Source organism: Mytilus galloprovincialis, chromosome 8 (genome assembly GCF_965363235.1).
Source record: "Mytilus galloprovincialis chromosome 8, xbMytGall1.hap1.1, whole genome shotgun sequence".
Classification (NCBI taxonomy): Eukaryota; Metazoa; Mollusca; class Bivalvia; order Mytilida; family Mytilidae; genus Mytilus; species Mytilus galloprovincialis.
Window position 1 is genome coordinate 78,990,475 of NC_134845.1, and position 26,041 is coordinate 79,016,515.

Consider the following 26,041-nt stretch of genomic DNA (forward strand, 5'->3'; position numbering starts at 1 on the left):
GAACACATTAGCAAAAAAAAAATTATGTATTCGAAATCTTATGCAAAAAAAAAAACAATAGTGGTCGTAAGAACTCATGGCACAGTACACTAGATGTATGAAATCTTAAAAACATTTTTTTTTTAAATGTGGCGATATTTGATTTTGGGACGAATAAAGCATTGGGCGATATATAAATATTCATGGTATTTGGTCAGACCATTGAAACGGAAGTAACAAACAGCGCCATAAACTTGAAAGCGAGAAGGCCCAACTGCCTTGATTTTACAAATATTACCCTTAAAATGTCATCAAAAGACTTGACATCAGTAACTGAACAGTTGGCAAAGACCAAAGTTAATGAAACATATGAACTAAGTTTCAAAAATAAGGGACTGAAGCTAAATAGCGCTGCTGATGGTAATCATAAATAACAACAGAACAAACAAACAAAACAAAAACAAATATAAGTTATTAAGCGCATTGTGTTGACGTAGCACCCGAATGGATATACTAAGCTAAAGGAAAGTTTCATGCTTACTCATTCACTGCAATGCTACAAACTTTGGGCCTTATTATACACCTTAATATCCAGGGTTTCCCCAGTGGCAATTTTCTTTTTCGCCACCTCGTGCCAAAAATTCAATATACACATTTTCCAAACTTTCATTTTTTTATTGCTTACTTAAAACTAACATAAAAAGATTTTTCTTATACAAAAATCAGATTGCCAGGTATATATTTGACCATCTTAAAAAGAAAATGTCAAGACATTTAACTATGCAAATGATGCAGGTCAAGTTAAAATAAGTGTGTCACCCAAAAAAATTGAAAGTACTGGTACTCACTTGAAATCAATCATTATCAAAGTTATTTAAGGAAAAAGTTTATAAAGTATGAGATTTTTCTTGCATTTGAACAGCTTTTCGTAATATGTTACAACAGTTTTCTGTTTAGCATCGTCATGATCGTTATAAAAGAAAACATAGAGACATAAAATTATGCTTTAAACGCTTACATTTCAAAGTTGTTATTTAATCATTCACATGATTCAGATGACATGTGACACCTATAAATTACATCATTTCATTAAATAGTACAATCAAAACTGTATTATGTATAATGTTTTAAGCCATTGGCCCATATGGGCGTAAAGTGCTTTCAATAAAGTTTATTAATAAGTCCATTATTGCCTACAGGTATAAAATGCACTCACCTGATAATTGATTTTCTGTCAAAGTCAAAACGAGGTCAAGGTGAATTCCAAATACAGTCCGATCATGTAAATGCAGAGAAAACCGTAAAAAGTAAACAAGATGGACAAAATCAAATTTTTACATTTTTTTCGCCTAATTCTATCGCAAATACTGAATTTTAATCACCATAACTTTTATTTTTTCACAAAATGCTAAAATGGCAACGCCAGCACATTCCCAATATTACTAATTGGAAATCTTCACCACTTGACCTGAGTCTGAGAAACTGGCCCACTTGAACTACACAATTTGTAAAAGATACATATTTCCTCCTATTTATATGTCGCCTTTTTGTGCTAATGCAGAGTAGAGTAACCAACAATCAATCAATCCAATTTATCTATTTAACACTTATGCAGTCATAAACCGTTGATAGATATAAGAAGATCTGGTATGAGTGCCAATGAGACAACTCTTAATCAAACAAATTTTATAAACCATAAAAGTACTCCACATCAAATAAATCACACTTTATATTTGTAATTTTAAATGGCAAAATATATCTCCTTAATTAGAATTAAACAAGGTGATGGATAAGATTTAATTGTCAAAAGTATGATAATCAATTAACTCTTATTTTCCAGTGAAAGACATAGTTAGTGAAATTGAAAAATGCAAAACTATGACAGCCTTGAGAATGGAAGGGAATACCCTTGGTGTTGAGGCAGCAGAAGAATTGTCTAAAGCATTAGCTAAACATCCAGAATTCCAGGTAAGTCACAGAATATCTAATTAGCTAAACACCCAGAATTTCAGGTACGTCACAGAATATCTAATTAGCTAAACATCCAGGATTCCAGCATTTGTCCAGTTAGTCACAGAATATCTATTTAGCAAAACATCCAGGATTTCCGATAGAATTTCTGTTATTGTGATAATACAGTACAGGTAGGGACTTATTTTTATGGATGCCTTAATCCGTCTAGATGTCAGACTGGTCGGACAGTTGTCCCAGTGTAATAAACACCTGCTGTGCAATATCCAAGTGGAAGGTCGTAAATCAATCTGTACCAGCTTGATTAGAATTAAATTTTACCTGTACAGATATATTAGTATTTATGGAGGATAGATAAATGTAAAATATTGTTTTGTATTCAAAGAGAAAGAATTAAAATTAAAATTAAATATAAGAAATAAAATTAAAATTAAATATAAGAATAAAAATTAAAATTAAATATAATTTTATTTTTTTTATAATTTGAAAATGAAATAAAGATGATTTTTAACAATATATTGTGTTGCCAATTATTTCAATAGTTTTGTGCCAATAAACTATTTTGTATTTGTATTTGTAAACCGTAAATATTTCATCTAATTCAAAATAATAAGCCTAATAACAACCAAGACTGTTAAAAGTTAAATCAAATTGTTGAGACTTCAATCCCGTAAATTATACGAGTTTTCGTTGATGGTTATATTATTTCCCGCTTTTAACGTCCTGTTCCTTTACATGTTATTATAAGAAACTCAATTTTAAGTATAAGGCCAACATATCGTATTTATGAAATATATATAGGCATTGTGAATTAAGTTATTTTCCTTTTGATACAACTTTCCCCGTCGGAGCCTCTACATCTATTCACACCTGTCAATCATTTCTCGCAAGTGAAACATTTTGGTCAGACAGATCACTCGTGCTTTCTATTTTGACATATTTCCCGTTAATCTCTTTGAAAGTCAAACAATTGGTTTCCTTAAATACAATATTTATAACGCCGAGATCATATTTCGATTCCTATTTTTATACGACCGCAAATTTTGAAAAAATTTTCGTCGTATATTGCTATCACGTTGGCGTCGGCGGCGTCGTCGTCGTCGTCGTCCGGCGTCCGAATACTTTTAGTTTTCGCACTCTAACTTTAGTAAAAGTGAATGGAAATCTATGAAATTTTAACACAAGGTTTATGACCACAAAAGGAAGGTTGGTATTGATTTTGGGAGTTTTGGTCCCAACATTTTAGGAATTAGGGGCCAAAAAGGGCCCAAATAAGCATTTTCTTGGTTTTCGCACTATAACTTTAGTTTAAGTAAATAGAAATCAATGAAATTTAAACACAATGTTAATGACTACAAAAGGAAGGTTGGTATTGATTTTGGGAGTTTAGGTCCCAACAGTTTAGGAATTAGGGTCCAAAAAGGGACCCAAATAAGCATTTTTCTTGGTTTTCGCACCATAACGTTAGTATAAGTAAATAGAAATCTATGAAATTTAAACACAAGGTTTATGACCATAAAAGAAAGGTTGGGTTTGATTTTGGGAGTTTTGGTCCCAACATAATAAGGGGCCCAAAGGGTCCAAAATTAAACTTTTGTTTGATTTCATCAAAATTGAACAATTGGGGTTCTTTGATATGCTGAATCTAACTGTCATGACTGTGTATGTAGATTCTTAACTTTTGGTCCCGTTTTCAAATTGGTCTACATTAAGGTCCAAAGGGTCCAAAATTAAACTTAGTTTGATTTTGACAAAAAATGAATCAGTTAGGTTCTTTGATATGCTGAATCTAAAAATGTACTTAGATTCTTGATTATTGGCCCAGTTTTCAAGTTGGTCCAAATCGGGGTCCAAAATTAAACTTTGTTTGATTTCATCAAAAATTGAATAAATGGGGTTCTTTGATATACCAAATCTAACTGTGTATGTAGATTCTTCATTTTTGGTCCTGTTTTCAAATTGGTCTACACTAAAGTCCAAAGGGTCCAAAATTAAACTTAGTCTGATTTAACAAAAATTGAAATCTTGAAGTTCTTTGATATGCTGAATCCAAAAATGTACTTAGATTTTTTATTATGGGCCCAGTTTTCAAGTTGGTCCAAATCAGGATCTAAAATTATTATATTAAGTATTGTGCAATAGCAAGTCTTTTCAATTGCACAGTATTGCGCAATGGCAAGAAATATCTAATTGCACAATATTGTGAAATATCAAATTTTTTTTTTAATTAGAGTTATCTTTCTTTGTCCAGAATCAACTTAAATCTTTGTTATATACAATATACAATGTATATTCACTTTTTACTACCAACTGATAAATTAAAATAATCTTTACCATTCAGTGATAACAAGCAGTTTTTTTACATCTTAATATTTTATGATGTATTTAAATGAGTAGTTATTGTTGCAAACTCCATTAGAAATTTTAATTGAGATTAGTTTTGGAATAAGGGAAAGGGGGATGTGATTAAAAAAATTGGGTTCAATTTTTCTCATTTGAAATTTCATAAATAAAAAAGAAAATTTCTTCAAACATATTTTTGAGAGGATTAATATTCAACAGCATAGTGAATTGCTCTAAGAGAAACAAAAATTTTAAGTTCATTAGAACACATTCATTCTGTGTCAGAAACCTATGCTGTGTCAACTATTTAATCACAATCCAAATTTAGAGCTGAATCCAGCTTGAATGTTGTGTCCATACTTGCCCTAACCGTTCAGGGTTCAACCTCTGCGGTCGTATAAAGCTACGCCCTGCGGAGCATCTGGTTTTTATTTTATTTCAAATTGTTGACACTCGAGATAATATGCCTTTCTATTTTCATGTCTAAAATATTTTATGAAAATCGCGGGTGTTATAAATATATTTTACAAATTGTATCAAATCGATACACGAAAATCAAAGTTTAACCTTATATAGTTTATTGACTAAATGCACATTTATACCCCAATGGGGTTGAACGCTAGTCCTACTAGTCATGATCAGCTGTCTTTACTTTTTCGTCGTACTTCTAGTCATTTTAAAGCTCGCGCAGTCAGTTTGATTTTTTAAATCGATGTTGTATTATTTCCGAAGTTTAAAGGAGGTCTCCAAATAGATTATTTAAATGGGAATCCGGGAAATAACTGATAAAAATAAAACAAAAAAATAGTTAAAGAAGACTAAATCGTGTTTTTATTATACATGTATGTAAATCGATTAAATTTCTATTCTGGTAAATCGATCAAGAGCCTCAAAACTAAAACACAATACTGTCAATCATTCCACATCAAATTTAATCATGAATGAATTTTCCCACGGTCGGTCAGTAAGGTCACCTGTGTTTACTGTTACGACATTTCCCGCCATATAAAAATCTCGTGCAGTGGACAAAATCGATCTTTAATATCTTTTATTAGCATTCAATATTATTGTTAATTACACCTTATGTAAGAATCCGGGGTTTTGATTGGTTAATAGCCGGTGTATTTTTCACCAATTTACTGTTATCAAATGAATATCGTTCATTTTTAACGCCGCCGGGGTATTTGCTAAAAGGATATGCCTTTTTTACCCTCTCTGCCGTGGTATTTGCCAAAAAATACTCTATCCGACTGGACGCTTGTAACGTCACGATCATCAATGCGTTTTAGTACATTAACATTCGGTGTAATTAAACAGATATATCATGTTATTGAGGGGTATTTGCGAAAAATACCAGTCTTGAGAATGAATTTCCCTTGCCTTACGGCTCGTGAAATTTAACATTCTCTCGACTGGTATTTTTCGCAAATACCCCTCCTTAACATGATATATCTGTTCAGAGTGGAGTCAAGTTAAAGTTCAACCACGTGCACACGCTGTTGATCACTGATATGTGTATCATGGAATTGTCTTTTCACGGCAATTTTTTCTTTTAGATTGCTATAAAAGATATAACATACAAGTTTCCTTTGTTACATGGATTGTGCGTAAATTAATATTATGCAAATAAGTTCGGGATTTCGGGATTAACCCTTTCGGGATCTGGGAATTCTTTTTTCGCGATGTCGGGATTTAAATTTATTTAAATTCGGGACCTTGTGACTTCGTGTTTTTAAGCCCGGGATTTCGAGATCCGGACCCCTTTTACCCCCAACCCCCAAATGCAGATCAATTATATTAATTTAGCATAATGAACAAACACGGAAATCTTAAAATAAACTTATGCCCGGAAGAATCAATATTTTCTTCTAGTGTTATTATTTGCGTTCTATTTTAGTCATACATCTCCAACTTTCTGACAATATTTGTTTACAGTAAAAAGTAAAAACTACAAAGAATCATCAAGCTACTAATAATATACAAGTGTTGCTCACTGTAATTATTTTTATCTCGGAACTGACACAACAGACTGAATATTAAATACAAATTTTAGAAATATTTTGCATGTGACCGCGTCAAACTAAAATGTATGCAGCAGCACTTGAGATAGCATTCTGCTAATCAATGGATTTACGTGGAAAATAAATCAGTAAAATAAAAATAACCGTAAGCTTCAAGAAATAGAATACATGTAAAAATATATATGTTTAAACAATTTATGCAAACAAATAACAAAAAGATACAAAAAAAACAAAAAAAAAACAAAAAGGAACATAAAATAAAAATAATTTTTAGGAACAAAGAAAATAAATATTAACAGTTGAAATATCAAAACCATAATTAACAAAAATAGGCTATTTTTATTAAACAAAGTTTTCTCCAGTACTTCACCTGTAAAAATATTTTATGTCAAATACGATGTAGAACTAATATAATCAATAAAGTGACTGAGAGGTTAAAATTACAGGTAATCTGATTCTGAAATCAGTGAACCGTAATTTTAGCAACACGGATTAAGATGAAAGGACCATTCACACCTGGATCTGTTGTTTAATGAACATACTACCTACCATAAAAATGTCCGATTATTCATATCCGACTAGACGGATTAAGACATCCATAAAAATAAGTCCCTACCCGTACTGTACAATGAGCTATAGCTATAAATTGGGAATTCCAGGTAAAAGTTCATAAAATATTTATTTGTCAAAATATCCAAATTTTAAGTAAATTATCCAAAATTCATTGCATTGGAACTCAGAAAAATATAAAGAATTTCAGCATTTAAATCAAAAGTATCTGGTTTAGGTTGGGTCTATTGCTATCAAGTTGGACCCCACAATTAAAGTTGACTTCAACATGTTCAATATAAATGAAGATTTCATCATGGGTTTTAAAATAAAAAATAAATCATTACATTTGTTGGTACCAGCAAGTTTTTAGTTTCTTGAATATGCTTTACAAATGTCACAATGTATGTTTCAAAGCTAAAAAATGATTACAAATGTACAATTCACCAGTGTGTGCAATGCTGTAATATGTATGCACTGAATTTCAATGCAGAAAAACAACAGGAACATTTTTTTATGCCCCACCTACGATAGTAGAGGGGCATTATATTTTCTGGTCTGTGCCTCCGTTCGTTCGTTCGTCCGTCTGTGCGTCCGTTCGCTTCAGGTTAAAGTTTTTGGTCAAGGTAGTTTTTATACGCCCGTCAAAATTTTGACGGGACGTATTATGGTATACAAATGTCCGGTGTCCGTCCGTCCGTCTGTCCGTCCGTCCGTCCGTCCGTCCGTCTGTCCGTCTGTCCGGCGTAAACATGTCGCACCGTAACTTGAGAAAGACTTATCCAAATTTCATGAAACTTAATATAGTTGTTTCTTATGATGGTCAAATGATCTGTATACTTTTTGGTGAAAATAAGATTTTAACTTTTTGAGTTACGGCACTTTGTAACTAAAACAGGGGTGTGTTTTTTTTCACATGTCGCACCGTATCTCAAAAACGATTCTTGATTTTGGCTTAAAACTTTAAACACTTCTTATTTATATTAATCTTAATATCTGTATACTTTTTGGTGATGATTCAAAATTTCATTTTTGAGTTTTTGAGTATTTTGTAAAAAAGGGGGAGGGTTTTTTTACATGTCGCGCCGTATCTCAAAAACGATTTATGATTATTGCTTAAAACTTTACACACTTCTTTGTTATATTAATCTAAAGATCTGTATACTTTTTGGTGATGATTCAAAATTTCATTCTTGAGTTATTGAGTATTTTGTAAAAAAGGGGGAGGGGTTTTTTACATGTCGTGCCGTATCTCAAAAACGATTTATGATTATTGCTTAAAACTTTACACACTTCTTTGTTATATTAATCTAAAGATCTGTATACTTTTTGGTGATTACTCAAAATTTTATTTTTGAGTTATTGAGTATTTTGTAAAAAAGGGGAGGGTTTTGTTTACATGTCGCACCGTATCTCAAAAACAAATTATGATTATTGCTTGAAACTGTACACACTTCTTTGTTATACTAATTTAAAGATCTGTATACTTTTTGGTTTGATTCAAAATTTTATTTTAGTGATATTTGTAATAAAAAAACAGGGTGGGGGGTTTTCACATGTCCCGCCGTGTCTCAAAAACAATAAATGGTTATTGCTTAAAACTTCCTCAGAAACTATTTATGATTATTGCATAAAACTTCCACACAAGACGTCGGGCGTATCATGCGCTCATGGCGCAGCTGTTTATTGAAGAAGTTGAAGTCCAATCAACTTGAAACTTAGTACACATGTTCCCAATGATATGATCTTTCTAATTTTAATGCCAAATTATAGTTTTGACCCCAATTTCGTGGTCCACTGAACATAGAAAATGATAGTGCGAAGTTCAGGTTAAAGTTTTTGGTCAAGGTAGTTTTTGATGAAGTTAAAGTTACATCAACTTGAAACTTAGTACACATGTTCCCTATGATATGATTTTTCTAATTTTAATTCCAAATTAAAGGTTTAATCCCAATTTTCACGGTCCACTGAACATAGAAAATGATAGTGCAAGTGGGGCATCCGTGTACTATGGACACATTCTTGTTTTCTCTTCAAACAATAGCATAAGCTAGATGTATTCACACTCTTAATAAATATAACCCTCTTAAAAGTCAGGGCTCACACTACCAGGCGACTTGGGCGAAGAAGTCGTTTTACCGACTGTCACTTCACTTTCCACAAGTACCGTTTCAGAACAATATAAAAAGAGCATTATTAACATATGAACCTTTATACTATAGTAAAATCCAAACATTGTAGCGCCCTGCGCGAATGAGCACTTCTCTTTCAAATCTCACCACTTCTCCCTATCAGTTTCAAAAAGAGAAGTCACTTCTCCCTATAATTCTGAAGTAGTGTAAGCCCTGTAAAGCAGGTTACAACTTACAATAATGTTATTTTTTTTAGTTGCATACTGATGAATAAATTTTCTTATTCTAGAGAGCACTATGGAGTGATATGTTTACTGGGAGGTTAAAAACAGAAATACCGCAAGCACTGGTGAGTGAATCTAAACATTTACTATTACACTTTTTCAGAAGTAAAATATTGTTAAATAGAATGGAGAGACAACAAGTTAAGAGTGAAATACAGCACAAGGCTATCAATGGATCTTCAACTAGAGAGAAAATCCACACACTGAAGTTTGGCTTCAGCTAACCTCTTACCAATGATGTATACATTACTTGTTCGGCAAGATGGACACAACACTAATCTCCTAACCATATAAATTAACCAAAGTAATTAAAAAATCACAAAAGACTTAACAACAACTAAAGGTTCATGACTTGAAGCAGACAAAAACATGTGGAGGTGTTTAGACTTATTTTGTGAGATCTCAAACCCCTCCTATACCTCTAGATTATATTTCACTTATGATGATATTACATGATTAAGTATTTTTCTGAGGAGACTATGTGATGCATCAACATGATCAAAACTGTGTTTAATAGAAATAAAAGTTCTTGATATCATTGTCTACTGGGGATTCAATTATTTCCTGTTTTGCCAAAGTATGCATTCAAGCCTTTGTAAAATTTGTACTTTAAGGATGTACTTACATGACTTAGGTGAGGTTAGGTGAAAATTAATAAATTTAGAATTTAAAATTGATACTTTAAGCTGGTAAAGCATTAATTCAGGATAAAAATAAGCTAATAATATTGATAGGTCATGGACCTCCTTTTCGAGATATTTCATATTCAAAATATGGCGGTAAAAGGCTAACTTGGACTTTTACCTTATATTTGCATTGTATTACTTGGGTCTCAAAACAAAAGAAAGAAAGAAAGAAAATCAAGAGTCTTTTAAAATTTTGGTTAATGGCCTTTCATGAGCGATTAAGTCCTATATGAAAAAATAAATGGGTGTTATGGGGCAAAATAATTTACATTGTATTGTATGGAAAAGCACCAAGGAGTCCGAATATTTGACACAAATTCCAAAACCTCACCAAAGTACATCCTTAAACACTTAATTTGATTGTAAAACCTATACCTACAAAATCGACAAAAATCAATGTCTAATGGAAAACAATGAATTCACCAAAAAAACTGGAAAAGTTTTATTTCCACAAAAAAAGAATATTGCTGAATTTTTATGTGAAAATAATGACATTTCTAAAAAAAAAAAAATGACATTTAATACAATTGAGATGAACATTGTACATAGTAAATATTCATTTAAATTTGAACTGAATTTTGTTAGAAGTTTATTTGATACATTGTATAATTAAAAGGTTTGATTATTTCAGAAACATTTAGGCGGAGCCATCATGTCATCTGGAGCTGGCCTTGTAGAACTTGATTTGAGTGACAATGCCTTTGGACCATTGGGTGTTGAAGGATTAGTAGAACTTCTAAAGAGTAGTAGCTGCTACACATTACAGGAGCTCAGGCTCAACAACAATGGTCTGGGTATTAGTGGGGGAAAGGTCAGTTGTTAACATGGTTAATAGATATAGGAAGATGTGCTGTGAGTGCCAATGAGACAACTCTCCATCCAAGTAACAATGTATAAAAGTAAACCATTATAGGTACGGCCTTCAACACAGACCTTTTGCTCACAACAAACAGCAGGCTATAAAGGGCCACAAAAATTACTAATGTAACACCATTCAAACAGGAAAATCAATGGTCTAATCTATATAAAAACGAAAAACAAGTTAAGTTCATTTCATTTTTTAAGCAATTTGAGAGAACACAAACCCAGTTAGGGAAACATTATTCTGACACCAAATATTATACTTTTATCAAAATTATTTATCCAACCAGCAAATTTAACTTTATAAAAAATAAGGGAATGTACCTCTATCAATCTCTTCATGTGCTAGCGCTTATATGGAGGTTGACAAAGGAATGTACCATTAGATACTGTGGATTCATTTATTTTCGTGGATACCAATTTTCGTGGATTGAAGAAAACTTGCGTATTCGTGGATATTTAAATTTGTGGTTTTGGCAAAGTCTGCATTCATTCCTTTAGAAAATTTGTTATTCGTTGAACATCTAAATTCGTTGTTCTCCTCTACCCACGAAATCCACGAAAATTGGTATCCAACGAACATTAATGAATCCACAGTATCTATTATACTTTATATTTCCACCTTTCAGATGTTGTCCCAGTCATTATTAGATTGTCACAAGACCAGTTGTCAGGCAGGAAAACCACTGGCTCTAAAAGTATTTGTCTGTGGGAGAAATAGACAAGAAAATGAAGGAGCTATTGCACTGGCTCAGGCATTTAAGGTAAATACATTGAAAGAAATTGTTTTGTGGGTTATTAGCAAAGTGTGCCATATTGTATATGGTAGAATAACTAGGATAACAAGAGTTTACAATGATAAAAAGGTATTCATTTGAAAATATTTCTTGATTGAGAATATTTATATCAAATGCAGTTGACATTCACCGGGTTTACATTTAACCAACAACGCAAGTGATTATTGACATTTCTTTATAAAAACAATTACTATGAAAGTTATCTCCCCTTGTCCCTTGAGTTGATAAATTGAAATGAACAAGAACAAACAATAAGTATTTGGTATTAGTAAAACAATTTCAATATTTGTATTCAATCTTTTAATTTTCCTTATTTAAATAATAATGTGACACATAATTTGCCATTCTGTCTTTAAATTTGTAGATTGAAGGAAAGAACTAAACTGATACAGTATACAAGATGGTGTTGTACACATAATTTTCCTTAACTGAACCACCTGTGTACACAAAGTTGATGGATGCTCAATTATGCGTTTTCTTTTTTTTTTCAATAAAGGATATTGTTAAATTAATAGATTCTATTATATCTTATTAAAGTTGAAAACAAAAATCAAAATTTAACTTTACTATATCTAATGAATACATTTGCAGGGAAAAATAACCAATTTTTTGTATTTTTTGACAGGCTATTGGTACATTAGAAGAGATATCTATGCCACAGAATGGAATACATCATCCTGGAATCACAGCCTTAGCAGAAGCATTGTCAGTAAATAAACAGATCAAAATACTCAATCTTAATGACAATACATTTACCAAGAAAGGTTCACAAAGTATAGCTAAGGTTTGTTATTTACATTCTTTGTGTTGTTTAAAAGGTTCACAAAGTATAGCTAAGGTTTGTTTAAAAGGTTCACAAAGTATAGCTAAGGTTTTTTATGTACATTCTTTGTGTTGTTTGAAAGGTTCACAAAGAATAGCCAAGGTTTGTTATTTACATTCTTTGAGTTGTTTAAAAGGTTCACAAAGTATAGCTAAGGTTTGTTATTTACATTCTTTGTGTTGTTTAAAAGGTTCACAAAGTATAGCTAAGGTTTGTTTAAAAGGTTCACAAAGTATAGCTAAGGTTTGTTATTTACATTCTTTAAAAGGTTCACAAAGAATAGCCAAGGTTTGTTATTTACATTCTTTAAAAGGTTCACAAAGTATAGCCAAGGTTTGTTATTTACATTCTTTGAGTTGTTTAAAAGGTTCACAAAGTATAGCTAAGGTTTGTTATTTACATTCTTTGTGTTGTTTAAAAGGTTCACAAAGTATAGCTAAGGTTTGTTATTTACATTCTTTGAGTTGTTTAAAAGGTTCACAAAGTATAGCTAAGGTTTGTTATTTACATTCTGTGAGATGTTTAAAAGGTTCACAAAGTATAGCCAAGGTTTGTTATTTACATTCTGTGAGATGTTTAAAAGGTTCACAAAGTATAGCTAAGGTTTGTTATTTACATTCTTTGCGTTGTTTAAAAGGTTCACAAAGTATAGCTAAGGTTTGTTATTTACATTCTTTGTGTTGTTTAAAAGGTTCACAAAGTATAGCTAAGGTTTGTTATTTATATTCTTTGTGTTGTTTAAAAGGTTCACAAAGTATAGCCAAGATTTGTTATTTACATTCTTTGCGTTGTTTAAAAGGTTCACAAAGTATAGCCAAGGTTTGTTATTTACATTCTTTGTGTTGTTTAAAAGGTTCACAAAGTATAGCTAAGGTTTGTTATTTATATTCTTTGTGTTGTTTAAAAGGTTCACAAAGTATAGCTAAGGTTTGTTATTTACATTCTTTGTGTTGTTTAAAAGGTTCACAAAGTATAGCTAAGGTTTGTTATTTACATTCTTTACGTTGTTTAAAAGGTTCACAAAGAATAGCTAAGGTTTTTTTAAAAGGTTTACAAAGTATAGCCAAGGTTTGTTATTTACATTCTTTGTGTTGTTTAAAAGGTTCACAAAGTATAGCTAAGGTTTGTTTAAAAGGTTTACAAAGTATAGCCAAGGTTTGTTATTTACATTCTTTGTGTTGTTTAAAAGGTTCACAAAGTATAGCTAAGGTTTGTTTAAAAGGTTTACAAAGTATAGCCAAGGTTTGTTATTTACATTCTTTGCGTTGTTTAAAAGGTTCACAAAGTATAGCTAAGGTTTGTTATTTACATTCTTTGCGTTGTTTAAAAGGTTTACAAAGTATAGCCAAGGTTTGTTATTTACATTCTTTGCATTGTTTAAAAGGTTCACAAAGTATAGCTAAGGTTTGTTTAAAAGGTTTACAAAGTATAGCCAAGGTTTGTTATTTACATTCTTTGCATTGTTTAAAAGGTTCACAAAGAATAGCCAAGGTTTGTTATTTACATTCTTTGAGTTGTTTAAAAGGTTCACAAAGTATAGCTAAGGTTTGTTATTTACATTCTTTGCGTTGTTTAAAAGGTTCACAAAGTATAGCTAAGGTTTGTTATTTACATTCTTAGCGTTGTTTAAAAGGTTTACAAAGTATAGCTAAGGTTTGTTATTTACATTCTTAGCGTTGTTTAAAAGGTTCACAAAGTATAGCTAAGGTTTGTTATTTACATTCTTAGCGTTGTTTAAAAGGTTCACAAAGTATAGCTAAGGTTTGTTATTTACATTCTTTGAGTTGTTTAAAAGGTTCACAAAGTATAGCTAAGGTTTGTTATTTACATTCTGTGAGATGTTTAAAAGGTTCACAAAGAATAGCTAAGGTTTGTTATTAACATTCTTTGTGTTGTTTAAAAGGTTCACAAAGAATAGCTAATGTTTGTTATTTACATTCTTAGCGTTTAAAAGTTTCACAAAGTATAGCTAAGGTTTTTTATGTACATTCTTTGTGTTGTTTGAAAGGTTCACAAAGAATAGCCAAGGTTTGTTATTTACATTCTTTGAGTTGTTTAAAAGGTTCACAAAGTATAGCTAAGGTTTGTTATTTACATTCTTTGCGTTGTTTAAAAGGTTCACAAAGTATAGCCAAGGTTTGTTATTTACATTCTTAGCGTTGTTTAAAAGGTTCACAAAGTATAGCCAAGGTTTGTTATTTACATTCTTTGCCTTGTTTAAAAGGTTCACAAAGTATAGCCAAGGTTTGTTATTTACATTCTTAGCGTTGTTTAAAAGGTTCACAAAGAATAGCCAAGGTTTGTTATTTACATTCTTTGAGTTGTTTAAAAGGTTCACAAAGTATAGCTAAGGTTTGTTATTTACATTCTTTGCGTTGTTTAAAAGGTTCACAAAGTATAGCCAAGGTTTGTTATTTACATTCTTAGCGTTGTTTAAAAGGTTCACAAAGTATAGCCAAGGTTTGTTATTTACATTCTTTGAGTTGTTTAAAAGGTTCACAAAGTATAGCTAAGGTTTGTTATTTACATTCTTTGTGTTGTTTAAAAGGTTCACAAAGTATAGCCAAGGTTTGTTATTTACATTCTGTGAGATGTTTAAAAGGTTCACAAAGTAAAGCTAAGGTTTGTTATTTACATTCTTTGTGTTGTTTAAAAGGTTCACAAAGTATAGCCAAGGTTTGTTATTTACATTCTGTGAGATGTTTAAAAGGTTCACAAAGTAAAGCTAAGGTTTGTTATTTACATTCTTTGTGTTGTTTAAAAGGTTCACAAAGTATAGCTAAGGTTTGTTATTTACATTCTTTGTGTTGTTTAAAAGGTTCACAAAGTATAGCCAAGGTTTGTTATTTACATTCTGTGAGATGTTTAAAAGGTTCACAAAGTAAAGCTAAGGTTTGTTATTTACATTCTTTGTGTTGTTTAAAAGGTTCACAAAGTATAGCTAAGGTTTGTTATTTACATTCTTTGTGTTGTTTAAAAGGTTCACAAAGTATAGCCAAGGTTTGCTATTTACATTCTTTGCGTTGTTTAAAAGGTTCACAAAGTATAGCCAAGGTTTGTTATTTACATTCTTTGCGTTGTTTAAAAGGTTCACAAAGTATAGCCAAGGTTTGTTATTTACATTCTTTGCCTTGTTTAAAAGGTTCACAAAGTATAGCTAAGGTTTGTTATTTACATTCTTAGCGTTGTTTAAAAGGTTCACAAAGTATAGCCAAGGTTTGTTATTTACATTCTTTGCCTTGTTTAAAAGGTTCACAAAGTATAGCTAAGGTTTGTTATTTACATTCTTTGCGTTGTTTAAAAGGTTCACAAAGTATAGCCAAGGTTTGTTATTTACATTCTTTGCCTTGTTTAAAAGGTTCACAAAGTATAGCTAAGGTTTGTTATTTACATTCTTTGCGTTGTTTAAAAGGTTCACAAAGTATAGCCAAGGTTTGTTATTTACATTCTTTGTGTTGTTTAAAAGGTTCACAAAGTATAGCTAAGGTTTGTTATTTACATTCTTTGCGTTGTTTAAAAGGTTCACAAAGTATAGCTAAGGTTTGTTATTTATATTCTTTGCGTTGTTTAAAAAGTTCACAAAGTATAGCTAAGGTTTGTTATTTATATTCTTTGCCTTGTTTAAAAGGTTCACAAAGTATAGCTAAGGTTTGTTATTTACATTCTTTGCGTTGTTTAAAAGGTTCACAAAGAATAGCTAAGGTTTGTTAGTTACATTCTTTGCGTTGTTTAAAAGGTTCACAAAGAATAGCTAAGGTTTGTTATTTACATTCTTTGCGTTGTTTAAAAGGTTCACAAAGTATAGCTAAGGTTTGTTATTTACATTCTTTGCGTTGTTTAAAAGGTTCACAAAGAATAGCTAAGGTTTGTTATTTACATTCTTTGCGTTGTTTAAAAGGTTCACAAAGTATAGCTAAGGTTTGTTATTTACATTCTTTGCATTGTTTAAAAGGTTCACAAAGAATAGCTAAGGTTTGTTATTTACATTCTTTGGGTTGTTTAAAAGGTTCACAAAGTATAGCTAAGGTTTGTTATTTACATTCTTTGCGTTGTTTAAAAGGTTCACAAAGTATAGCTAAGGTTTGTTATTTACATTCTTTGCATTGTTTAAAAGGTTCACAAAGTATAGCTAAGGTTTGTTATTTACATTCTTTGCGTTGTTTAAAAGGTTCACAAAGTATAGCTTAGGCCTCAAAAATGAATTGTTGAATATTGAACAGCTAACTTTATGAGACTGTACATTGTAAATACTGTCAATTTTTAATTTTAGATTTTAGATTTCAAATATTTTCATTAAAGGACACTTTGATACAAGTTAACTTGTTTAATTTCCTATTACATTTTTTTTTAGGTATTGCCAAATTTACAGAATTTAGAAGTTATAAATTTTGGTGATTGTCTTATCAAAACAGATGGAGCAAAGATATTAGCCAAGAGTTTGAAGGGTGGACATAAGGAGTTAAAAGTAAGTACTCTTCGTTTGACATAACTTTCTCTGCTAAAAATGAGCTTGGGTGTCAGTGGCTGAGATTTCTAAGTAATTTAACTATTGACTGAGGTTGTGTGTTGAGAACCAAATGTGTCACGTGTGTTCTACTCCAGTCTTTCTCTAATATTGTCTATTTTCATACTGAACTTCAGCTTACTCTATCAATTAAAAATGGCCGTCACAAAAAAGTCAACAGTAATGAAAGTCAAGTTAATAACCCATTAATTGATCAATTGATCAAAATATCCAATTTATAGTTGGTTTGCCAGTGTATGTTAGATAATTGATGTTTTTGAAGACTTTTTCTTTGATATTTATATCACTGTTTTGTCAATTTCTGTAGGGACCTTGGTGGCCGAGTGGTTTAAGTAGTTACTACTGTAATCACTAGCCAGTCAACACTGAGGTTGTGAGTTCAAACCCTGCTGATGCGGGTGCACTTGACTCAAATCTTAATTGACTATGATTGTCAGTTTTATAAATGAATAAAAGGAAACATGGAGTTTACATCAATGATACAGCAACCCAAAAGCAAAAATGATTAAACAAATTCTACAAAAAAGTAAAAGTACAAAAATATACTGAACTCTGAGAAATATTCAGAACTGAAAGTCCTTAATCAAATGGCAAAATCAAGTTTATATGCTTATAAAGCAATCAATTGTATCATATTGTACAGGTTACAGTAATCTGGAATAAATTTATACTATAGGAATTAAACCTGTCAGGGAATGAAATAATGACAGATGGAGCAATGGCGATAGCAGAGAGTATGGAGGGCAAAGATAAACTGACAAAATTAGATCTGAATTGTAAGTTAATTGTGAAATTAGAACAATTTACATAAAATTTAAACTTGATTATAAAAAAAAGAAGATGTGGTATGATTGACAATGAGACAACTCTCCACAAGATACCAAAATGACACAGAAATTAGCAACTATAGGTCACTGTACGGCCTTCAACAATTAGCAAAGAGCTATTCCTTTAAAATGGATAAAAAAGGGTTGGAAGGGTAGTTTTTATTTTTGGACTATGGTCATGGGTCAATGATAGATGTGGCATCATGTGTCAATTCAGTGTATACAAAATAAGACTTGTTTGCTATATAATTTTGCTCACTGTTAAATGCCAATCTGTGACCTATAAATGCTAACTTCTATGTCATTTGGTTTCGGGAGGAGAGTTGGTAAACCTACCCCATCTTTATAGTATGTGAGTTGTAGCCTTACATTGGTTGGCCACAATACATCCATTTTGAAATGGGTCATTAGTTAACTCCTGGAAACTTTTTACCGTAGATTCATTTATTTTCATGGGTATCAATTTTTTGTGGATTTTTGAAAATTTGCTCTTTTTATGGATATTTGATTTGTGGTTGGCCAATCTCTGCATACATTTAACAAATAGACCATTTGTTATTTGTTGAACATATAAATATGGTTCACCTGTATCAATGAAACCCACGAAAAATGTGTATATTTAATACACAGATAATACACAGATAATATGTTTAATATACACAGGCAGTCTTCACACTGAGTGGCAGCCCAGGCTTGTAAAATTGCTCTTGGTCTGTAAAAAATCATATCTACAGGCCAACAAAATCTAACTTAAATTTTACAGAAATTGAGCTCTGGGTTTGTAGATTTAACAGTTTGTCGTGAAGACTGCACAGGTAATATTTTGTTTATACACAGGTAATATGTTTATACTACACAGGTAATATGTTAGGAGAGAACGGTGTAGAGGAATTAAAAGGAACAATGGAAGCGATGGACAAGGTGGATCTGCTGGCGTCTCTTAGGTTTGTTTTAATTTTTATATGGCACTAGAATGGTTTGAGGGGAAAGAAGAATTCTGTTTCAAAACATGCAATAAAAAAATAGAAAGCAAAAAAAAAAAGCAAATTTCATTAGGTGATAGTTCATTATGTGTCTAACTACATCAATATACCCCAAAATAATATGCCTTTTTAAAAGGTTAACTGCATAAAAAAAGGGAAGTTTGTTTGTATTTCCATTCTTTTTACACAGAATTTATAAATATGCAGTATTACTTAGAAGCTTAGAATATTTTTAATTAAAATGGTTGACACAAACATGACAAAACGTACAAGTGATTCTTAAATTTCCTATTTCCAGTGATGATGAAGGATCAGCTGACGAGGATGATGTAGAAGATGAGAATGATGAGGTAGGTACCGTACTTAGCTGTGTATAGTATGCAGTGTTTATAATAATGATGTAGAAAATGACAGTGATAAGATAGGTACCGTATTTCTCTTATTTTTGTGCTATTTTCACCTTTTTCCTGACCGATGTGAGAAAAATATTTCTCCTCACTAGTGAAAAATCTGTTCTCGGCTAATGATTGGTTGAAATTTAATTGTGACGTTAAATTTTCTTGTTTTCTTCTGAATTTTCTTATTGTGACTTTATGAAAAAAGCGACCATGCCTGATGACGTCACATCAAAAGTACACATCTTTCCTCAAATCTTTGAAAAGGAAGGATAAAAATCATAAGAGAAACAGATTCCACCACTGTAACTTGTGTATTACGATATTTCTCCACTCTCAACAGTTAAATTTTAATTATTTAAAAAGCTCGGCAAGCCTGGCGCTTTAAATATTAAAATTTAACTGTCTCGAGTGGAGAAATATTGTAATACACTTGTTGCAGTTGTGGAATCTATATTTAGCTGTGTATAGAACGCAGTTGTGTTAAATAATCATCCCCTTTTCATCCCTCCAAAATTGTTTTGATAAGCAATAATTAAATTTGTTTAAATTTGACTCTTTAATCCTTATTTTCTTTATATTGATCATGTTGATGTAGCACACTGTCTGAGGCTATTGTATTGAACATTGGTCAACAGCTGACATGATAATTCAAATGCTAACACACCCAGGACCTTAAAAAATAGTTATAAACCAGTGATGGTGGCAAACAACAAAAAGGGTGTTTCAGTTTGTGATTGCTCATAAATCTGGTTTTTTTTCAGGAAGAAGAGGATGAGGTCCAGGAAGATCAGGAAGGAGATATTATTAATGACCCTGAACTACAGGTCAAGGGCAAAGGCATAACACCTAAAAAACAGGTAAGTTAGTCGGGATACAGGTCAAGGCCAAAGGCAATGCATGTCAAACACAGGTAAGACAGTTTGGATACATGTACAGCCAAAGGCATTACATGTCACAACAGATAAGATGACCCTGAGCTACAGCTCAAGGTTAAAGGCATAACACCTAAAAATTAGGTGAGATGGTATATAGCTATAAACCATGGTTAAAGGACTTACACTGCAAACACTGATAAGAAGACCCTAGCTATATGTCAAGGTCAAAAGAATTAGAAAAATTGAGTTGTACTTTATTAGAAACTTACACAAATTTTGAATGTGTGTCACATCTAGTCATGCCAAAAGGCATAAAATCTTTATATGCAATTTCTCATGGTTAATTTTGCATATAAAAATCACAGTATATTATTCAATGGATTACAGTAGTTGAAATTGAATTAATAAATAGTGATCTACAGTAAAAATTGAATTTGATTATTTTGTCAACAGATTAATATTTATAGCTAGCACTTAGTTTCAACCAGGTGTGGTCTTCTGTCTGAAATATTGATTTTTTTAAATTTATCAAATAACAAAATTTTCGCACTATTTTTAACATGGAAAGTTAGATATTTTAGAATATTCTCTTCTGTAATTTTGTGTGTGTTTCTGCTAAAATCATTTTTACTTTTTTCCTAAATTGATTCTCCCACAATTCTTTTACTAAATTTAAATAAAATAAAAGTTTTTGTCTGTATTTTCAGACGGAGGCCACACTTGAAGATGACCTTCAGAAATTGAGTTTGTCATGACGATGGTTGCTATAGAAACAGGAACACAAAAGATAGTATTAGTTCTCAATGTTTGACAATCCACAAATTTTCAAGAATGCAATTTCACATAACTGTTGATAGTTTGTTATTCTTCACAGTAAATTTTTAGAAAGTTTATTGACCTTGAAATATCTTTCTAAAGGGGACATGATCAAGTGTGCATTAGTCACATCTACTTAAGTGTAACTTTTTAATAAGGTTATTGGGTAGTATTTTTATGTACTTTGAATGCAATATTTCACATAACTATTTTTAAATAAATTTGTTATGTTGCCCCGTATATTTACCATTATTGTAAGATTTTTCAATTTCAATCATTGTAAAAGATTTTTTTCAATTTTGTTAAATTTATAACAAATACCACAAAGTTCTATTAATTAATGTGTTTGCATAACAAAACTGTCTAAGAAATTTAAACAATGTGATCTTAATTTTGAACATTATTTTTTTTAGTGTGTAATGTTAAATTGTTTTTGTGTATAGGTGTAGATCACATGACCATAAGTGTGCCACACAATTGCATTTGTTAGAACTGTGTTCCTGCTGACTGTTATTTTAAATGAGCAAACTGTGATAGAATATTTTAATTTTAATGTGTAGGACTATTTCTCTTAAGATGATCTCAGGGTGCTTCTGTGTTGTTTTTATAAAACTCCCTCAAATAATTTTAAAGGCATTATTTTTTATGTGAACCCCTCAGCAGTGCCATTTAGTCATAACTCTGTCTGCCTTTTATTCATGAGTCTGTTGATATGTCCAATTGTCCCTCAGCATTGCTTTGTCCTTTAATTAAGCCATATTTGTGTTAAAAACAATGAATAAATCAAAATATACAAAACCAAGGACCCTGTTTAAAAACATCAAAAGCAGTCGAGAAGTATCTATATGATAATTGATTTTCCTCTATTGATGTCCAACTTGTTATATAATGTTAGCTTTTTTCCGACCAGGGAACATGTTCTTATTAAATATGAAAAAAAAACAAAAAAACAGTAAATTAGGAAATTTCTCCTAAGATTAATTTTGATCATTGAACAACAGACACAAATGTGTGATATACTATTATGATTCTAGAAAGTTTTAGTTTTTGTATTTGTGAAACCCAACCTGTCACAACTTTGCATTAATGAAAAGAATGCAAACAATTCTGAGTTTACAATATTTGAGGACTAATAGAGCCACCAGGGCTTTTTTTGATGTTTGTTTATATTTACTCACGATCCCTAATTGATCTTTACTCATGATCCCTAACTGATCTCTCCCAAGACTTCTAAAATGTAAGGGCTGATTCATGTATTAAAACCTGTTAAAAGCACTGTACAATAAAAATATTAAAAAAACACATTATTGAGAGTTTGCAAAGACATCTATTTATTATTACTGGACATAATATAGCTTGTTATTGTATGAAACTTTTATTCAGAATATGGTATTTTTGTCTCTCCTTGAAGTAGTAAAAAAGCAAGACTTACAATGTAGGTATGCTGTTTCTGAATGCTCAATACCTTCAGTTATGGTTGGTTGACTTAAAATATTTGCATATTTTACATGTTAAATGGAGTATCTTTATTTTAATTTCAACATTTGCATCTTAATGTCAAAATTACTGAAAGGTGACACATTTCTCTGTGGCAATAATAAGGAGAATAACTCTTAAAATCTTAAAAATCTTAAAATCATCAGTACGTTTGTGTCAACCATTTTCATAAATATATTCTAAGCTTCTAGGTTACATAGATTATTTCCAATCTGTTTCAGGTAATGCTTAAAAAACATTGATGAAACTTGACTTTAACAAACACATAACTGATTTAAAGAGTTATCTCCCTGAACCAAGGTCTACCACCTTAAAATATTCCTTTGTGTCAAAAACAAATACTTAAACTATACAGCTGTCATTAAAATGTTATAAGATATTAAATTTTTGAAATGATTTTAATGTTCAATTATTTTTAAAATGTGTTACATACTTAAATGTTACTGTGGGAATGTTTTTGCTAGATCTTTTTTTGCACTTTTTTATCAAGGCAAACTGTGTATGCATAATAACATGAATAAACTTTTGACACATCTGTTTGTTATTTTAATAATTCTGAGATTATAGAGACAGATGCATCATAACTGATTTAGAAAAATCCCACAATACAATATTCCTTTTACATCAATTCATTTTATGTTCTAAGACAAGTATAACAGGTGGAAGGTTGGGATCTCAGGGAACTAGTTTAACACTGCCTCATGTACATGTGCCTGCTTCAAGTAGTGAAAATTATCAGTTGTCTTGTGTTAAAGGAGTAGGTTCAGTAAGACCCCTTTTTGGCCCCAAAATTAAGCAGTTTTGCAAAATTGTGAAAATGTAATCTTTAAGCTATTTTTTGGAAAGTAGAATGCTTCTGCTACATAAATATGTGCTGTTTTTGGCAATACAATGCACATATATCGTGTACTAGCATCATAAAGTCATGCTAAATTACTGAAATCTTCACAATTATAGCATTTTAGTTAAATTTTAGACGGTTTCTGTCTTAAATGAAAGTGGCCGCATTCGTGTTCATTCATAATATTGAAATGTAAGTTGTATTTGATGATAATACATAACATATATAAAGGTTGAGGATGAACACGGATGCGGCCACTTTCATTTTTGACGAAAACCATCTGAAAAGTGACGTTTTTTGGCATATTTGATAGATTTTTCATATTTAAGCTTCAATCGGAGCGTTTTTAATGACTGAATCAGTTAAAATCTTTAACATAAACTAATCGAATCAATTGAAATAGACACTTAAGTGTTTAAAAAGTGTCCTAAATATCTCGTTAGATGAAACTGAAATTTTGGGCCAAAATCGGCCCTTACCGGACCTACTCCTTTTAAGGGGCCTCTGTTTTCTTTTTTTGGTTTGCTCGTTTTACTGAAAAAAGCATGTGATTCTCTCTGGGCACTCTGTTTTCCCTCACTGATTAAAACTGACTTCCAATGCAAGATATATAGCTAAAGGTGGTGTTAATCATCAATCTAAAATCAGTTAAGGAACCAAACTGTGGAACACCTAATTTCATGAAGTCATAATATAATGTTCCGTAGCTGTGTATTTTATATTAAGATTAGTTTACAAACAAATTCTTGCGGAATCCCAGCACATGATATTAATTTTTATACTGAAAATGTTTGTATCTGAAGTATCTGAATCCCTATAAAAACAAAAATGGCTACTGAAAAACAAACATGGCATTATGGGAAGGAAAGTTAAACAGAAAGACAAGGTAAGTATCATACAATATTTTCCTTCTGGAAAAATAAAAATATCCTTTCATAGCAGTTAAGGTAAGTAATCGATAAGTTTACTCGGATTGACCTACAAAGATATGTTTAACAACTCACCTGTAATTTGTGTGCCCACACAGTATCATCTGTAATTTGTGTGCCAACGCAGTATCCCTATCCAAATATCTGTTGAGGGAATCCAAAATCAATAGACTTTTTTTTATATCAATATTTTACTAACACTAGAGGTAAAAACTGTTATGATCATTGACATAACAACTTATTTTTGCAGTTACTTAATTTTGAATTAAGCCCTTCTTGTTCTCTTCAAATTGATTAAAGGATTTAATTTTCTTGTTGTAATTGAATAAAAAAATGAGTTGACAGTAGTTTTGATTTTAAGAAAGATTCTTTAATGGTTTTAAGAGAGGTATTTGACGAACATTTCAGATATTTAGTGAGAATGATAAATCTTCCACAACTGTACAATCATAGTAATATTATTTTTAGGATGTGTCTGCTAAAGATTTCTTGGCGTTTCCATCACCGCAGAAACTGAAACAAATGGGAAAACAAAAAGCTGATAACTTAATACAAGAACTTGGGGTAGGTAGACAGTAAGACTCTAGGAATATAGAGCTTATAGACAAAGACAACATGTGTATCAGATGAATTGCATGAACTATAACGAATTTGCTTAGAAGAATAAGACCAACAGCAGAAACACATGTTACTAAATGACAGATGGACAAAACACCCTCTCCTTTGTAACGGGCAGAATTTTGAAAGAACTTTGTTTTCTCGTTTGAATTGTTTTACATTGTCTTATCGGGGCCTTTTATAGCTGACTATGCGGTATGGGCTTTGCTTATTGTTGAAGGCTGTACAGTGACCTATAGTTGTTAATGTCTGTGTCATTTTGGTCGATTGTAGACAGTTGTCTCATTGGCAATCATACCACATCTTCTTTTTTATATTTGGATCAAAATTAAGTAAAGATTGATAATCAGTGCAAACAAAGTATTTTGAAAATATAAATGATATTAAAATTTGGTTTCGTGAATGATAACAGGCATACATTTCATGTAAGATTTTTATGTATGAATAAAAACAATACATTAGAGTTATTGCCCTTTGGCAGATAAAATAACGTGATTGGAAAATCTGTTCTTTCAATGTTTTTATATTTTCTAAATAGCTAGTAAAGATTTCATGATCAACCAAAAAAAAAAGAATTTACTCCAATTAATCTGTAGATTTGCATTGTTTTTTTATTTACAGAATGAAATCACAGATTTAGACAAAGTCATGCAGACATTTCTCAGGGTAAGATTTAAGAATGAAAGTAGTTTTTATGAATTTATCTTTGGTCTCAAATATTTTGTGTTTTATATTTGCAAAATATATATTGAGCGCAATTTCAAAATAGAATGATTCTAAAATCAATGCAAATTGAGTATCAGGTAAAAAAAACAAAAAAATCTAACTACGAGGAAAATTCAAAACAGAAAGTCCTAAATCAATTAGGCACAAAACTACATGTTTCATACTCTAGTAACAAGTATTACTTTGATTTATTTTTATCAGTATTAATTCATTTTGTTCTGTGCTGCACACAAAAATGTCCATGTAGGGCCCTTGCTGACATGTGAGAATACTACGTTTTTTTTTTTGCACACTTACAATTGTTATTATGTGATTTAATATAACAATAAGGATTTGTTTGTACGTCATTAAATGCAATGAATATTTATAAATAATTTAATTTTGGATGTAACACGTCTTCTGATTGGCTGATGTTATTTTGTTACGAGCCCATAGACATAATTTAGTCATGTGACCGTGAAGTCATCAATGTTTTTTCATGGTTTTCTACGGTTTAAAATGGAATTTAGAATTAAATTATAAGAAATGACTGTAATATTTTTCTGTCTATTCAAAATAAC

The 26,041-nt window shown here is 31.1% G+C and overlaps 1 protein-coding gene across 1 annotated transcript in view; it reads left to right on the forward strand.

Moving 5' to 3' along the window:
* The first annotated feature begins 205 nt into the window (after positions 1 to 205).
* Positions 206 to 26,041, forward strand: part of LOC143042639 (ran GTPase-activating protein 1-like) — a 30,445-nt gene continuing 4,609 nt past the window's right edge. Inside the window, exons 1-13 of the mRNA XM_076215047.1 lie at positions 206 to 399; positions 1,820 to 1,947; positions 9,285 to 9,344; positions 10,597 to 10,776; positions 11,456 to 11,590; positions 12,249 to 12,407; positions 16,798 to 16,911; positions 17,648 to 17,747; positions 18,658 to 18,742; positions 19,080 to 19,131; positions 19,941 to 20,036; positions 24,606 to 24,701; positions 25,377 to 25,421. Of these exons, the coding sequence (XP_076071162.1) occupies positions 285 to 399; positions 1,820 to 1,947; positions 9,285 to 9,344; positions 10,597 to 10,776; positions 11,456 to 11,590; positions 12,249 to 12,407; positions 16,798 to 16,911; positions 17,648 to 17,747; positions 18,658 to 18,742; positions 19,080 to 19,131; positions 19,941 to 20,036; positions 24,606 to 24,701; positions 25,377 to 25,421 (1,365 nt within the window). The 5' untranslated portion in view covers positions 206 to 284. The remainder of the gene's footprint in view (positions 400 to 1,819; positions 1,948 to 9,284; positions 9,345 to 10,596; positions 10,777 to 11,455; positions 11,591 to 12,248; positions 12,408 to 16,797; positions 16,912 to 17,647; positions 17,748 to 18,657; positions 18,743 to 19,079; positions 19,132 to 19,940; positions 20,037 to 24,605; positions 24,702 to 25,376; positions 25,422 to 26,041) is intronic.